The sequence below is a fragment of the Myxocyprinus asiaticus genome, chromosome 17, assembly GCF_019703515.2.
Source record: "Myxocyprinus asiaticus isolate MX2 ecotype Aquarium Trade chromosome 17, UBuf_Myxa_2, whole genome shotgun sequence".
In the NCBI taxonomy this organism is placed as follows: Eukaryota; Metazoa; Chordata; class Actinopteri; order Cypriniformes; family Catostomidae; genus Myxocyprinus; species Myxocyprinus asiaticus.
In genome coordinates this window covers 31,611,291-31,627,353 of record NC_059360.1, presented here as the reverse complement: position 1 = coordinate 31,627,353, position 16,063 = coordinate 31,611,291, and the positions used below count along the sequence as shown (strand labels likewise).

Here is a 16,063-nt window from a genome sequence, read left to right as displayed (position 1 = left end):
ACCCATGACACATTTAGTGGGCAGTGTTTAATCAGTTGGTTAATTAAGTGATTATTTTGGGTTTAAGAGACTGACATCCAGTTTTTTCTCAGAAGATAGAAGTGTGTAAAGCAGCACTGTAAACTCATTACCAATTCTGAACTGATACAGAGAGAGAACTCTCTTAGATCATAAATCCCTGCTCTGAGTGTTATGAGTGTATAAGAGCGCTGACCTTGTAAATGTGTGCACACACGCCTTAGATAGATGTTGCTGCAGGCATTTTAAATGGATTACAACTTTTTAAAGAGTAAGTGTGTGATCCAAGCTTGTGTGTATGTGTGTGTGTGTGTGTGTGTGATTTGCGTATGTTTGTTGAAGTCTTTTTTCCTCCTATGTGTGTTGCATTTCACAGAATTTATTTGTGCCGAAGAGGTCTGTGGGTTAGAAATGTTTTTAGTAAAGGAGGGAAATGTAATTTTAAGAGCATATTAATGGAATGTAAAATTAATGACAAAATTAATAAAGTAATTAAGAGTTTTTGGTTGGATTATGCTCTCAGATCGCCAGTCTTTGCCATAAAGCTCTGTCGTTCTGATCACATGACCTACCCTAGTTCCTTTGCCAAACATTTCTCTCTTTCTCTCTCATTCAACACAGATTAAGTTTTCCCCCTCCTCATCTCTTTTTACCTTCTCCTCGCCCCTGTCCTCCACCATGTGTCAGGTGTGTGTGCGTGTGTGTGTTTGTTGCCATCATGAATAATGAATCTCTTTTCTGTCTGCATCTTATTTTTGGCAGATGTTGAAATGGGCTGCATGATTTTTTTGCCATTTAGTTTTTTTCCCCTTTTTGTGTGTGTGTTGGATAGTGATGAATGCAGCTTCATTTTAATGTGTTCTGTTTGTGGGAAGAAACGGTGCTGTAATCCTGTCCTCCAGCACAGAAATACGCCACTGCCAATCGTTTATTTTTCTCCTCCTATACCCACCCCACCCCCCTCCCCTCCCCCGACCGCTGCTCAGGGCAAGACAGCGCAACGTTTGATAAGAACATGCGCTCTGTGACACCAGAAATGTTGTTGTTTTAGTACATACTTAATAAGAACATGCACTCTGTGTTTTGAGCTTGTAAGGGGAGAAGGAACTTTTGCACCATTTCTGCAGTGCAAAACTAATTTTTTGCTCCATTTTAAGCTATACCTTACTGAAATCACTGTTATTTAAGCAAATGCATTTACATAAATAAAAATATGTTTGGACTTTTATTTTTATTGGTGGAATTGTAATTGTTTTTAATGAAGCCAAAATTAAGCATGTCATTCCGAAAAGACTGCGTCATTCTTTGTATAGCCTTATTTATTAAAAGTTCTGATTGTTCAACAGTTTACAGGGTAACAGTTCAGTAGTTTACAAAGGAAAATTCAGTGGTTTACAATAAAATAGTTCAGTAGTTTACATCGGAACAATTTAGCAGTGTGGGAATTCAGCACAGTTTAGTAGTTTGTTTCTATAGTAGTTTACTTTAAAAAAGTTCAGTAGTTTACAGTGAGACATTTCAGCAGTTTCAGGTGAACAGTTCAGCAGTTTGCACTGTAGTTTCCTAAAGGAACAACATTTTGTTTTTCTCCATTACGTTGCAATGTATTAAAATGACAGTAAACTTGACTCGACTTGACTTGTTTACAGTGGAATAGTTCGGCAGTTTACAGGGTAAAGGCCTGTTCACACCAAATCCGTGATGATTTTGCAAGACTAACTTCCGACTAAATGTCTATTCACACAGACTGTAAAAAATTAAATGAAAAACTATTTCACCCCTGTGCAGTAGGCAGCGCTGTTGCTGTTCTATAAACATTTCTACTTGTTTCCTGCCCAGACCCTTCAGCATTCACCTGTCAATGCTAGAGATGAATATACTGAACACTGTTAAAAATGTATTTTCCTAATTTTGCATAACTGTTTAATTATGTTATTTCCATGGTGTTGAGGCATTTTGAGGAGTAAATAATGTTTTTTTTTTTTTTTTTTTTTATATGAATGAGATGAGTAATGAACACTGTTGCACATACATACGTCCTATTTATACTTACACATGTATTTTTCTAGGACAATATTCTAAATGGACTCTCAAACCTTATTTCTCTTTTTATAATACCCAGATAATATAACACAACTTACTGTGATTTAAATACACATGGAATAATGTACATGAAGAATAACAGGTATAGTATAAAATATGATGCATAACATAAAAATAATATAAAAGAAATCACTGGCTCACAGTCTTTTCTTTATTGAAGTTATTTTGAATAAAAAATTATTACATTTCTTGTGCATTGTTAGAAAATAGCACACAGGAATACTTATATAATCCTTGCGATAAAAATAGCATTGTGTTTCTGCATTTCGTTGGTCTACAGCAAATATTGCATGTAAAGAGTCTTTATGGGATATTTTACTACAAGCTTAGTGCAAACAAATTGTCGAACCTCACTGCTATTTTTAATGCCATGTGAATATAACCGGCACAGTGATACACATATTAAATCATGTACATTAAGACAAAACACCAGGTATATTATAAACTATGGGATAGCATCACATTACATACATATTCTAAAAATAAAGAATGTGTGAACAGCTTCTGCATTATTTATTTACTGCATATTTGTAATTAACTTTTTTTGTGCATAAGACGAGTACAAGAGCACAGACATACACTTTCTTTTTGTTGAGTCTTTGTTTATGGACATTTATAATATGCTAGGCCTAATACTAATACTGCTTATAATATTATAAGCAGACTTTCAAAAACATACCGGGTTTATGTTTGTAGTACAAAGGGTTAATGAATTGCAACTATTTATTTTTAAGTGCCGTATATAATTTTAAAAGTATCAGCTGCACATCCAGTGCCGGTGTTTGCCAGTTAATTAGTGCCACCAACGTGCTGGATTGATTGGCTGCAGCGACTCCGGAAAATGACTAAAAGCTCTTATCTCATTGGTCAGTCCATTTTAATTGCAGTCCGAAGAAAAATACATTGAACTGCTCTCCATAAAATTATTATTATTTTTTTTAAACTTCAGATTGTCGGCAGACGTTTTGTCGGACCCGGATTGAATAGCGCCATAGGAATCCATTGTTCCGAGCCAAAAGCTTGTTTGGAACAAACATTTGCACTAAAAAAACGGACTTTGTGTGAATAGGCCTTAACGGTTCAGTAGTTTACAGTGAAACAATTCTGTGGTTTACAATGGAACAGTTCAGTAGTTTACTTTGGAACAATTTAGCAGTATGGTAATTCAGCACAGCTCAGTAGTTTGTCATACCAGTATTGTAGTTTGTTTTGGAACATTTCAGATGTTTGCATTCAAACAGTTCACACAGTTAAAAGTGGGACATTTCAGCTGTTTCAGGTGAACAGTTCAGCAGTTTCTAATGGAGCAGTTCAGTAGTTTACATTCAAACAATTTAGCAGTGTGGCAATTCTGAAAGCTTAGTTGTTTTTGTTGGATTAGGTCAGTAGTTTACATTGGATAAATTTAGCAGTGTGGCAATTAAGCACAGTTCAGTAGTTTATGTTAGACCAGTTCAGTAGTTTGTTTTGGAACATTTCAGTTGAAACGGTTTATACCTTTAACAGTGGGACATTTCAGCTGTTTCAGGTGAACAGTCAGCAGTTTCTAATGGAGCAGTTCAGTAGTTTACATCTGAACAATTTAGCAGTGTGGCAGTTCAGAGAAGTTTAGTAGTTTATGTTGGATCAGTTCAGTAGTTTACATTGGAACAATTAAGCAGTATGGCAATTCAGAAAAGTTTAGTAGTTTACATTGGTTCAGTTCAGTAGTTTACATTGAAATAATTTTGCAGTATGGCAGTTCAGAAAAGTTTAGTAGTTTACATTGGATCAGTTCAGTAGTTTACATTGGAACAGTTTAGCAGTGTGGCAATTCAGAGAAGTTTAGTAATTTACGTTGGATCAGTTCATTAGTTTACATTGGAACAGTTTAGCTGTATGTCAATTCAGAGAAGTTTAGTAGTTTATGTTGGATCAGTTCAGTAGTTTACATTGGAACAATTAAGCAGTATGGCAGTTCAGAAAAGTTTAGTAGTTTACATTGGATCAGTTCAGTAGTTTACATTGGAAAAATGTAGCAGTATGGCAATTCAGAGAAGTTTAATATTTTACGTTGGATCAGTTCATTAGTTTACATTGGAATAATTTAGCTGTATGTCAATTCAGAAAAGTTTAGTAGTTTACGCTGGATCAGTTCAGTAGTTTACATTGGAATAATTTTGCAGTATGGCAGTTCAGAAAAGTTTAGTAGTTTATGTTAGACCAGTTCAGTAGTTTGTTGTGGAACATTTAATTTGAAATGGTTCACACAGTGTACAGTGGGACATTTAATCCATTTTAGGTGAACAGTTCAGGAGTTAACAGCAGATTGAACAATGAAATAATTCAGTGTTTTGTTTTTTAATAGTGGAGCAGTTCAGTCATTGACAGAAACAGTAAGACACATTAGAATGAACCCATATAAAAGTGATGGCAAAGGAATGAAATTGCAGCCATGTCTCTGAGAGTTTAAACGTGTCTTGGTGTGTCAGCGTTACTGTTTTCCTCCAAAGGTAAAGGTGCCACAGGGTACTGTTAGCCTATAGAGCTGAGTGCTCCTAAACGGCTGTTGTCTTCTAATTGCTTTAATAGCACCTGGCCGTTAATCCTAGGTAATTATTGAGCTGAAATTAGACAGCTACTTCAAATATCTCTAAAAAGGAGCAAAGACTGCCTCAGGAACTCACAGCTCTCTTATCATACATGCCTGAAAAGTGACATGGAACAGTGGTTGCGGGTTTGCATTCGTGTGCAGCTTAACACTCCCCTGCCCCCATTTAGTATGTGTGTATTCAGAAAACACACTGTTCCTCGCATTTTATCATGCTTATTCTGTGGTCTTGGTAAATTAACTGCTGTAGATCTCTGATTGAATATAAGAGCCTTTAATAGCAGAAATAAGCTTTTCATAATTAAATGGTTAAAGCAAGACCCTCAAAATCTGAAATGCTAGTTATAGGTCATCTCACAAATTGTGCCCTTGAAAAAATGAACAACACTGAAATGTTTAAAAGGAGAACAAAAGCAAAAAGCTTTGCACATCCCCTCTGTTCACCTTTAAAGGTGAAGTGTGTCATTTAAAATACTTGCTCTGTTTATTTGAGCAGCCTGACACAGCAACAGTTTGCTCAACCAGTGGCGTGGTTTTGAGGCAGGCCTATCTGTTTGTCTGACAAATGGAAGACGGGGGAGTGTTTGTGAAATCTGTTTGATAACAGTCATTATTTTTGCAAATCCATTTGGTGACAGTAGAGGTGCAGAAATGACACACAAGAGTGAGATTCAGATCAAGCCATGACAATGTGTGCAATCATTGTTTTAAAACATTTCATAAAATGTTTACAATTTATTTCGTCATTGCGAGATGTTTGTTTTTGTTTAGGTTCATTTGTGTTTACTGTTGTGGCAGCATCCTGAGTATTATTAGTTTGTGTGTGTGTGTGTGGGCGGGTTTGGGTTTATGAGGACATTTCTAGTGTCCCCATAATTCAAATCGCTTAACATACTAAACGATGTTTTTTAGAAAATGTAAAAATGCAGAAAGTTTTTTGTGAGGGTTAGGTTTAGGGGTAGGGTTAGGGGATAGAATCTATAGTTACTACAGTATAAAAATCATTATGTCTGTGGTGAGTCTTCATAAGGATAGCTACACCAACGTGTGTGTGTGTGTGTGTGTGTGTGTGTGTGTGTGTGTGTGCGTGTGTGTGCATGTGTGTGTGTGTGTGCGCGCGTGTCCCTTTCCAGAGTGAGAAGGCTCTCTAAAGCCCGAGGGCCCCTCACTTGACTTTTCCCTCCTGCACTTTCAAGACAAACTTAACCTTTCAAATTGTGCAGACAGACATATAAACACACAAATAACACACTTGCCCTCAGTGGCATTCATATGGATCTTAGCATTTAATTATGAAAATCTAAGAGGAAAGCATTCAATTCATTCATACACTTTTATGAGATCACTGTTCCTTTTGTGAAATCACTGTTGCCTTTATAATATCATTGTCCTTTTTATAGTGTCACATCCTTTTTCAAATGAAGTCATAGCAGGAAGTTGTGATATGTTTTTGAGCTTAGGTCTCTGGTTTATATTATCCTTCTCTGGGCCCCTCACAAGCATTTTTTTTTTAACTATGCAGCCTTTCCTCTCCCTGCAGTAGCAGATTCTATCCAAAAGGGGGCGATGTTATGCTGCAGACATAAGTTGACCAGCTGATATTTAGCACTCTTATCAGGGGGCTGGCAATGTCTCTCTCCCTTTGCACACACTGCCATGCAGATCCACAGAGATACCTGTCCTATGATAATGTATTTCTGCAGGATGAGCACTCTTTAATAGCATGTTAGATTTGTATTTCGATGTGGAATCTATCAGGCTGCAAGTTAGGATATTTGATTTTGGTTATGAAAAAGTTATTGTGAGCAAAAAATGTGAGTGTATAATGAAGAATATGAATTCCAAGCGATACGAATCCATAACGCAGCATCTCCTTTTTTTAACGGGATTATGTCCGAAAGTGGCCAGACTCCCGGTACGAAGGGGTTCTGCAGCTTTGTGTTTCTGGATTTGCGGGATTAGAATTCTTGTTGCTCTGTTTAGTTGGACTCATAATCCAGACTGATACAGCTTCAAAGGGTAGTCTTTATTAATCATGTGTTTACATTATCCATGGCCATACACTCCTTACAGACCAAAGCTCTCATTAGAACAAGCATGCAAGTCTTTTGTGTGCATGTTTTGTGTGTGTTTGTTAAATTAGACAGAGGGTTTCAACAGAGGCGACTCTGAACAAAGCTGAGTTTACAAAGCTAATTGGAGTGAGATGGGTTGAATCTGATGCTCTTGATTGGAACTTTTGAAGAAAAGTGGGACAATGAGAGGTTTGTGTGTGAGAGGGAATATTGAGTGTGTTTGAGAAATAGTAAATGCTTGGTCCGATGTGCACAGTTCATGTTATTGAATAATAACAGTTCATGTTTCTGTATGATTTGTTCCCCTTTTTTCACATGTGTTATGCAACACATTCATATGTTTTATAATGCTAATGAAAATAACAAAATTAAAGTTTTCTTTATTTGTTTGTCTAATGGATAAATGAGTAGACTTTGCATAAGTACTGACATTGCAACACATTTTTAACCCTTCAGGCCAGTAAAGACTATTTTTGACCCACTAAGGCATGGCATCACTTGTCAGCTATTTCATGAAGTTGTTGGGACAAAATTGGGGACATAACACCTATGGACTAAGGCCATTCTGTCGCATTTCACAAATTCAAAAGCCAACTTTCAGATTAACCAAAATATTGAGCATCATGAGAAAAAGCATTTTTTTTTTATTAGGTACTTACCACTCTCTCTTTCTTTCTCTCCACCTCTTTCTCTGTCTCTCTCTCTTTCTCTAGCCCAGTCCAATTCCAAGTCCTGTTCTAGGGGGGAGGCCTAATGCGAGTCAGTCCCTGTTGGTCTGGTGCCGCGAGGTAACAAAGAACTACAGAGGAGTCAAAATCACCAACTTCACCACTTCCTGGAGGAACGGACTGGCATTCTGTGCCCTGTTACACCACTTCAGACCCGACCTCATGTGAGCCATGCACACACATTGACAACATATAAACACTCTTACACAAGCCTTGAAACACACATGAAATACATGTGAATACCTGTGTTTAGTGTGGGGCTGCATGATATGTGAAAAATGTGATATGCGATAAGTTGTTTGAAAGTGCAGTATGCAATACAATAATCAGATGACGTCATCGGATCGTGCGGAACATTGTAACCCCCACTGCCAAAATGAATGGAAGTTTATTGGAATAAAAAAAGGACCATCTATCCGAGAGATCACAAATATCATTTTCTTTTTTTTCCCCATATTGCATATAGACTGTGTAAAATATGTACAGTTTTACAATTAGCTATGTAGCAGATATTAAAATTAATCTTCAATTATTTGTATTTTTATTTTTTTTTAAAGCAAATTAAAAAAAAAGTTAATTTCACCATAGTGTGGAATATCCTAAAATAATCTGTGTTGTAAAATATTAAAATTTTATTTTTAAGCTGTAATTTTTGTTTGTATTAAATTAGTTAATTCAGTGTGGGAATTTTATTTTGAAAACATGATATCCAGAATAGTGATGGGAAGATCGGGTCATTTTACTGACTTGAATCTTTGAGTCTCGTTCAGCAAAATGAACGAATCTTTATTCAAGTCATTTTGTTCATTTCATTCATTTGAGCAGAATTAAATAAAAAAAATTACATTTTCAATAGCCAAATCCCCCCCAACACATCTACTTACGCAAACTTTGATTATAGTCCCAATAAGGAAAAATTTACAATGCAGCCATTGACAAATTATGAGAAACAGAAAGATTAGTTCACCTCTGGAATCTTCTTGTCCAAGTCGTTCGTTCTTTTGTCACTGCATAGCGTATACGGCTGTCACGTGACAAAGGAACGAACGACACGGACCAGAAGACTTGAGAGGTGAACTAATCATTTCTGTTTCCTGTGTGAGCAATGCATAGCGTATATGGCTGTCACGTGACAAAAGAACGAACGACTCGGACCAAAAGACTTGAGAGGTGAACTAATAATTTCTGTTTCCTGTACAGCGCCTATGCGGTTTTCACGTAACAAACAAACGGAGGTTGTGCAGTGCACATGAACATCAAAAACTGTACAACTTACTGAAATGTGTCTTCATTTACATTTATATTTACATTTGTAAATGTAATCCCCCAGTCAGTGAAAGTTGTAATAATTAAAAATGAATTTCGGTATTAAAAACCTTCTGTTATTCCACGCTATTTACATTTGCAATATTTCGATACATTTAATTTATCGTGCAACCCTAGTTTAGTGCATAGAGTTGTCATTAATACATCTTCATTACAGTAGCTCAGTACTCTTGAAACTGCTAAATGAGGGCTGTCACAATTATCTGATTGATCTAGAGTATTCTCAATTACAATTACTTGACAATGAGTTCATATAATGATTCTGTGGACATTCCTAGCATTGCAATCCATAGTTTGCTGTTGATTATCTAATTCCTCGAGCCTTTAAAAAAAAAAAAAAATACAAATCTGATTTCAGTAACACTTTACGATAAGGTTCCATTTGTTATCACAAGTTAATGCATTACGTATCATGAACAAACAATGAACAATATATTTTTGCAGAATTTATTAATCTTTGTTAATGTTAGTTTAGTAAAAATACAATTGTTTATTGTTAGTTAATTTTATGTTAACATATACAACTTTTGATTTTAGAAATTAAATATATGGGGGCCTGGGTAGCTCAGCGAGTAAACACGCTGACTACCACCCCTGGAGTCGCGAGTGACTCCAGCCAGGTCTCCTAAGCAATCAAATTGACCCGGTTGCTAGGGAGAGTAGAGTCACGTGGGGTAACCTCCTCGTGGTCGCTATAATGTGGTTCTCGCTCTCGGTGGGACGCGTTGTGAGTTGTGCGTGAATGCCGCAGCGAATAGCGTGTAGCCTCCACACGCACTATGTCTCCGCAGTAATGCGCTCAACAGGCCACGTGATAAGATGCGCGGATTGGAGGCAACTGAGATTCATCCTCCACCACCCGGATTGAGGTGAGTCACTACGCCACCACGAGGACTTAGAGTGCATTGGGAATTGGGCATTCCAAATTGGGGAGAAAAATAATAAATAAAAAATAATACATTTAAATATACAGTATGTTGAAATTAACATTAATCATTTCCCCATGTGACCAAGATGAATAAATGCTGTAAAATTGTTTTATTGATTTCTTGATAAATGTCATAATAAATTGTCAGATTACCGTGTTACTACAGTAATTGATACTGACAGCCCTAAGCCCTGTGTGCATACACAACTCTTACTTCTCTCAGTTTTGCACGCACGCACGCACGCACACACACACACATGTTGGTGCAGCTATCATTGTGAGGACTCTTCATAGACATAATGATTTTTATACTGTACAAACTATAGATTCTATCCCCTAACCCTACCCCTAAACTAACCCTCTCAAAAAACTTTCTGCATTTTTACATATTCAATAAAACATAATTTAGTATGTTTTTTTTTTTAAGTGATTTGGATTATAGGGACACTAGAAATGTTTTCATAAACCACATTTATAGCATAATACCCTTGTAATTACCAGTTGTAAAAGTCCTCGTAAACCACTTAAACCTGCCCCCCACACACAAACACACACACACAGTGATGTGCACAGAGCGGAGGTGCAAGCCCTTTTCATTCACAAATCTAAAGGTGCCCTTCTGGTCATCCAGAAAAAAAGTTGAAATTTTAATAATTAAAAATAGTTAAAACAAAATTAAGATCTCGTAATAATCTCGCAATAACAGTAATAATGTGTTATTATGAGGTTTCTTTGTAAATCGTGGGGGTATTAAAGAAAATTAAGCGTAGGTGCCTTTAACAGTGCACTACAGCAGATCGGGGGTGGATTCTAATCGCAAGTGATCGTCCCTATGCCCTACTCACTCTGAAGGAAACACGGAATTACTGTATGAATGTATCCTTCGTCTTGTGTCCACTTTAGTTTGGAATGAGCTTTCAAGTGGCATCACCTCCCATAGCAGTGCCCTTTGAGGAAGCAAAAATGTCATTTTGAATTCACGTGTATCGAATTTGAATTCACGGAGCATCGAAGTCACGTCACGGAGCATCAGCTGTATTTTTCTTCTGTTTGTGTTTCATGAAGTTACAAGCGAAACGCGACAGAAGATATATGTTTACAGCATATACACTCTAAAAGCTTTTTTCTTGTATGCATTGTAAAGTCTTTAAAACGACACCCATTTTGTGTTATTGAGGACAGTAGTTATTAATTATTTTGATGATTTCTTTTTCAGCACAGAGCATCAAAAGTATGCCAAAACATGTTTATGTATTATTATTTAAGGGACTCACGAGCAAGCATACAGTAATTTCCTCATTTATTTTCTGCCTGCAATGCAGGCAACATGAATAATAAATAATATCTAACTAAACATGTTTACATACTTTGAATTCATGTTTGATGCTACAGTAATTTAATAAATACTTTTGAATCCAGAAATTACATTACTTGCATTGTTTTTGTTTATTTATGAAACATAGTTAGCATTTTGGCTGTGTACTCACAGAACGACGCAGACACACCAACGCAGAACTATAAATGCAAACCAACACAGGTCAGATAAAATGTCCATTCTTGAGTATTGTGTTGAAAGTACATCAACAGATTAATACTCGATTGCTACTGAATTTCCGACATCACGTAGCACACCTGCGGTGTAGACAGCTTTATTAGTTATAACAGGAGTGTTCACATCGTTTTCAGTGATAGAAATTTAATACATCTTTTATAGAATACTACCATTAACTGAAGGAGCTGTCTGATTCAGGCAAAGCCAGTTTGGGTTTTGTTTAAACTAATAGACTAATCACTTTCAGGACATGTGGGCTACCCATTCAAAACCATTGTGACAAGATCAGAATGGAAGCAGCAGAGATAAAATTACAAAGTGAGGGTGCAGAGATGAGAGAAGTGAAAAGGGTGATGAGACAAGAAATAAATTAGAGCCCTATAACAAAAAAAAAAGTGTGCCATTACCAGGGTAATACCATGGTACTGAATGATTATATTCATATTTCATGATACTGTCATAGTAATCCAAGATACTTAAAAAAAAAAAAAAAAACATGGTTTTACTATGACACATGTCAAAAACATGGGATTATCACAAACCATGTCAGAAAAAAAAAGTGTAAAATATTGTGCTTTTTGTAAGCAATATAACAGAATAGGCTATTATTTGTCAAAAAGGAAATAATGGAAAAAATGATGTTTATAATTCAAGAAAAATGCTTAAATACTCAAAAAGCAAAGAATAAGTTAAGTATATGTAAGTGCTAATCTTAAAAAAATGAAAAAAATCAGTGCCCTTTTGATCCTTTCACCCCTGTCCCTGCTGAGGTCTATGCACGCCACTGCAAACACACACACACACACACACACCCCTACCTTTCTCTCTCTCCCTGTGAGAATCTCACAGTATGTGGGGGGTCTAACATGGTTTATGATGGAAAGTTTTTAATCCCTCTGTCTTATTTCTGCACATTTTTATGTCTGGTCTCATCAGGATGACTCAAATCCTCATTAATTACTACACTTACAGCACAAATCACAGTGCTGACTGCACCATGGCCAACCACCTTCTGAGTTTAGCATATGTGAAGTACCAGGAACCAGGCCACCATCTCTTAATAAGAGATATTCACCATTTTATTACTTTTTATTATTTTATTTTTCTAAGTAAGGGATGAATTAGAGTAGGTCCATCGTCTCTAGTATCTCCAGTATCTGAAATGTAAACACTGACACAACACTTGCTAAACTCTGTTTTTGTTAACATGAAATCAAAATTTACTCTATTTTCTTTCTTGGTCTGTGATTTAATCTCTTAATCCTGGTCTTATTGTGAAACCGAGACTACCTGTAGGAAGTGGTCTGAGCTCGGTTGCATTGGAACTATGGCACGGTTTGCATGAGCACCTTGTACTAGGGTTCACACTTGTTTAGGAAGTTAACTTGCGCATGTGTTTTTGCAGATTTAAGCATGACGACAACATCAGTTGCACCAACACACACACACGTGCACCATGGTATAAGCAACTCTGCAAATACATTGCTCGCAACCAGCTCTCTCCTCAAAAAAGACCATTTGCGAGCATCAGATATAGTCGCCTTCTCCCGGACATGCATATTGCATCTGCTGAATTCTGTCATTTATGGTTTGCATAATGACACCAAATTATTAAAATTAATATAAACAAAAATATAGTGACCCACGTTGCGTTTTCCATCATGGGCACTTTTGTGATGACGCAAGTTGATTATTGGAAAAGCACCCGGGTACGATAGATTCTGAAACAGACCAACGATGGGAACAATCGCATCATTGGGATTTGGACCACAGCAAACGTGCCCAGTATGAAGCCCACCTAGGAAATTACTCCCAGTTGGAGCATTGGCACAGTAAGTAGTGTTTGAGTCCGGCCTGCATCATGACCCAATGCTGTTCCCCCAGAAAGATGCATTGATAAAAAATAAGATACCATGGTGTCTTTCTGACAAAAGAAGAGGACAGAAGAAAAATAATTGTTTATTTTGAAGTCTGTTTCACCTGAACCATGAGTTGTAACTCATCCTCATGTGAGATGAATAAATAATTTCCATAAAACAAGATTACATTTTTTTTTAAATGGATGGCTGTAAGATTTCATCCAAATTGCAGAGCAGAAGATCTTCAGAGAGCACTGAGCTCTAGGGGACAGAATCCAGGCCACATCAGGGTAAAAATGAAATGTTATGAATGGGGCTTATTATGTGTGCAAAATAAAGGATATTGTCTATTTTTAAAGCAATGTTTGCCCACTACTGTTAGCCATGTTGAAGAGAAAAGAACCAAGGCACACAGTGTTTTGGGGGGGGGGTAGTTGAGAGATGAAACGTTTAGTGTTGAGTTGTTGGTGAAAGAGTGTGTCTTATTTTGCATGCATACACACATACATTCAAATTGCATGTTACAGTTATACAGCCATTACATGAGATGCATATTTAAAGGTAACTCTTTCTCTCTCTCTCTCTCTCTCTCCCTCTTTCTCTCTCTTTCCTGCTGCTCTTGCCTCCCTCTTAGTGACTTCAAGGCTCTCAATCCTCAAGATATTAAAGAAAACAACAAAAAGGTAAATGCTACATACACACGCTCTCTCAGTTTGTTTGTGCATCAGTAATCCTTCTCATAGGTGATTTATTTTGTTATAACTGATTTTCTCCCACCCAGCATTCTTTAATTGCCAGAATGTAGATCCCCTGTCGGCAATGATGGAAAGAGTGGTGCGATATGTGTGTGTGTATGTGTGTGTTTGCCTGTGTTTGTGCATTCACTTGCCTGTGTGTACGTTTCTGTGGATGTCACCTGGGAGATGTAAGATAGTATCATAATTCATAAACATGCTATAAATAAACTTAAATACAAGCTTTTCCACAGAGAGAGAAGGAAAGAGAGGGAGGGGGGAAGGAAGAAGAAATAAATGGATGTTAATCACACACTTAAAGGAGAAGACGGGACCAAAGAGAGCCAAAGAGAAGATACAAACAAACAAACACACAGACATACAGTACTCACAAACTTGTGCATATAGTTGGAAGGACCTCCCATTAACTTTTGATGTTATGAAATTAAGCAAAGTATAATTACCAGTACTACATTCTTCACCAAACCCTTACGTCATTTTTTATTGTTTTGAGGGAGCAGCTGAATGAACTCCTTGCTTCTGGGAGAGTTTTATATGCAGGATTGGAGCAATTGTATCTTGTTTTATTAAATGCTGCCAGAAGACGCTGCAGAATAATTGTAATAAGATATAATGAGAGCTGAAATGGCTGAAGAATTGTGTGCCACAATCTGACCTTTTGTTTGCCCAGTCACATCAAGCTATCGCACACTCATGCAACACATGCACAAATTATCGTTTTGCAAATAAACTGTTTCCATCACCTTTATGCACATTTTAACTAATGCAAAACTAAAGAAGCGCATAACATTTTAAGCGAATTTTGAGTTTATTCACGTCAAGCGTTTCCATTCAGGATTTCTAAGGCACAATTTCAAAATGTGCATAACAGTAGTTGGATGGAAACCAAGTTAATGATCTGTGAAATATGATATATTTTTTTCAAATCCGGAGGTTGTCCTAAATTCACCTATCCTGTGGATTAAGAGGAGTAATCTCCAAAAATCTTTCAGATTAGGGTGTTTCAGACAGCAGTTTTTGGCCATATCCTAGTGTTTGTTTGTAAACAGTAACTTCATCTAGAGTGAGAGTATATTTTAACTAGTAATTGCCATAGGGCAAATATAAAGCTGCTTGCAGAGATTTAGCTTTTATACCCTTACACATAAATTTCAGATGCACTCATAGATTTATTTATTTGCTTATAGGTGTTTTGGAAACTCTACAGAAAGGTAGATTGTAATGAGCAGGATGGGACATCAATAGGTAGGATGAAAATATAATCGGTTGACCCCCCCCCCCCCCCAACTCTTTCACTTTCTCTTACTTTTTTCTTTCATTTTCTTTTTCTTTCATTTTCTCAGCGTCTCTCTCCTTCTCTGTTTTATTTTCTTCCTCCTTTCTCTTAGTAACTTCTCACAGTCATGGAAAACCTGGAAAAAAAACAATTTAAATGGAAAAGTCATAGAAATTGCTATTGTGAATGTTTTTGTCCTCTAAAAGATATCATGAGCTAGATTTTGTAAAACCTGTTCGCAAGCCATGATGTCCAATTTGTCAGTGGACTGTTCTTTTTAGTTGTCTTTTCAAATGTTTTGAAAATCTATATCCAGTTTTCAAAATGGTCTGGAGAAGCCATGGAAATTGATTTGTCAAAAAGGGTGGGAACCCTGTTTCTCTCTAGGGCTGCCTCCGACCAAAGATTTTCCTATTTTCCAATTTCGACTAGTAGTCATTAGTTTAAGCCATTAGTCGAGTAGTTGTCGCACGTTTATGATATTCATTTAATTACTTCAATATATATTTTGGGGGGGTATCAGAAAATGGTTTGAGTTCCAAGGCTGAGAAAGAATGTTATAAGTAACATTGCTAACACAGTTCTACATTACAGAGAAATGCTAAACCATAATATAACATGAGCCTTTAAAATATAAATTTTACAAGCGCACGCACGAAGAAAGCCGTAGCGACACCGGCAAAAGTGGTAATGATTCTGAATGTGTCGGAAAAACCAGCAAGGAGACTGCCTGAACATTTTGTAAATTTATAGAGAGAAATGCACAAATGCAAGTTAAACATGCAGTAAGCGTGGTTCTAATTTAGCTTCCCCACTCCCCACGAACACTTGGATAAGCCTATTAGCGCATATT

The 16,063-nt window shown here is 36.7% G+C and overlaps 1 protein-coding gene across 4 annotated transcripts in view; it reads left to right on the top strand.

Annotated features, from left to right (window-relative positions):
• LOC127455592 (EH domain-binding protein 1-like) overlaps positions 1-16,063 on the top strand; it is a 201,184-nt gene that overhangs the window by 96,472 nt on the left and 88,649 nt on the right. For all 4 annotated transcript variants that reach the window (XM_051723615.1, XM_051723616.1, XM_051723614.1 and 1 more), the window contains 2 exons: positions 7,500-7,678; positions 13,814-13,862. In XM_051723615.1, the coding sequence (XP_051579575.1) occupies positions 7,500-7,678; positions 13,814-13,862 (228 nt within the window). The remainder of the gene's footprint in view (positions 1-7,499; positions 7,679-13,813; positions 13,863-16,063) is intronic.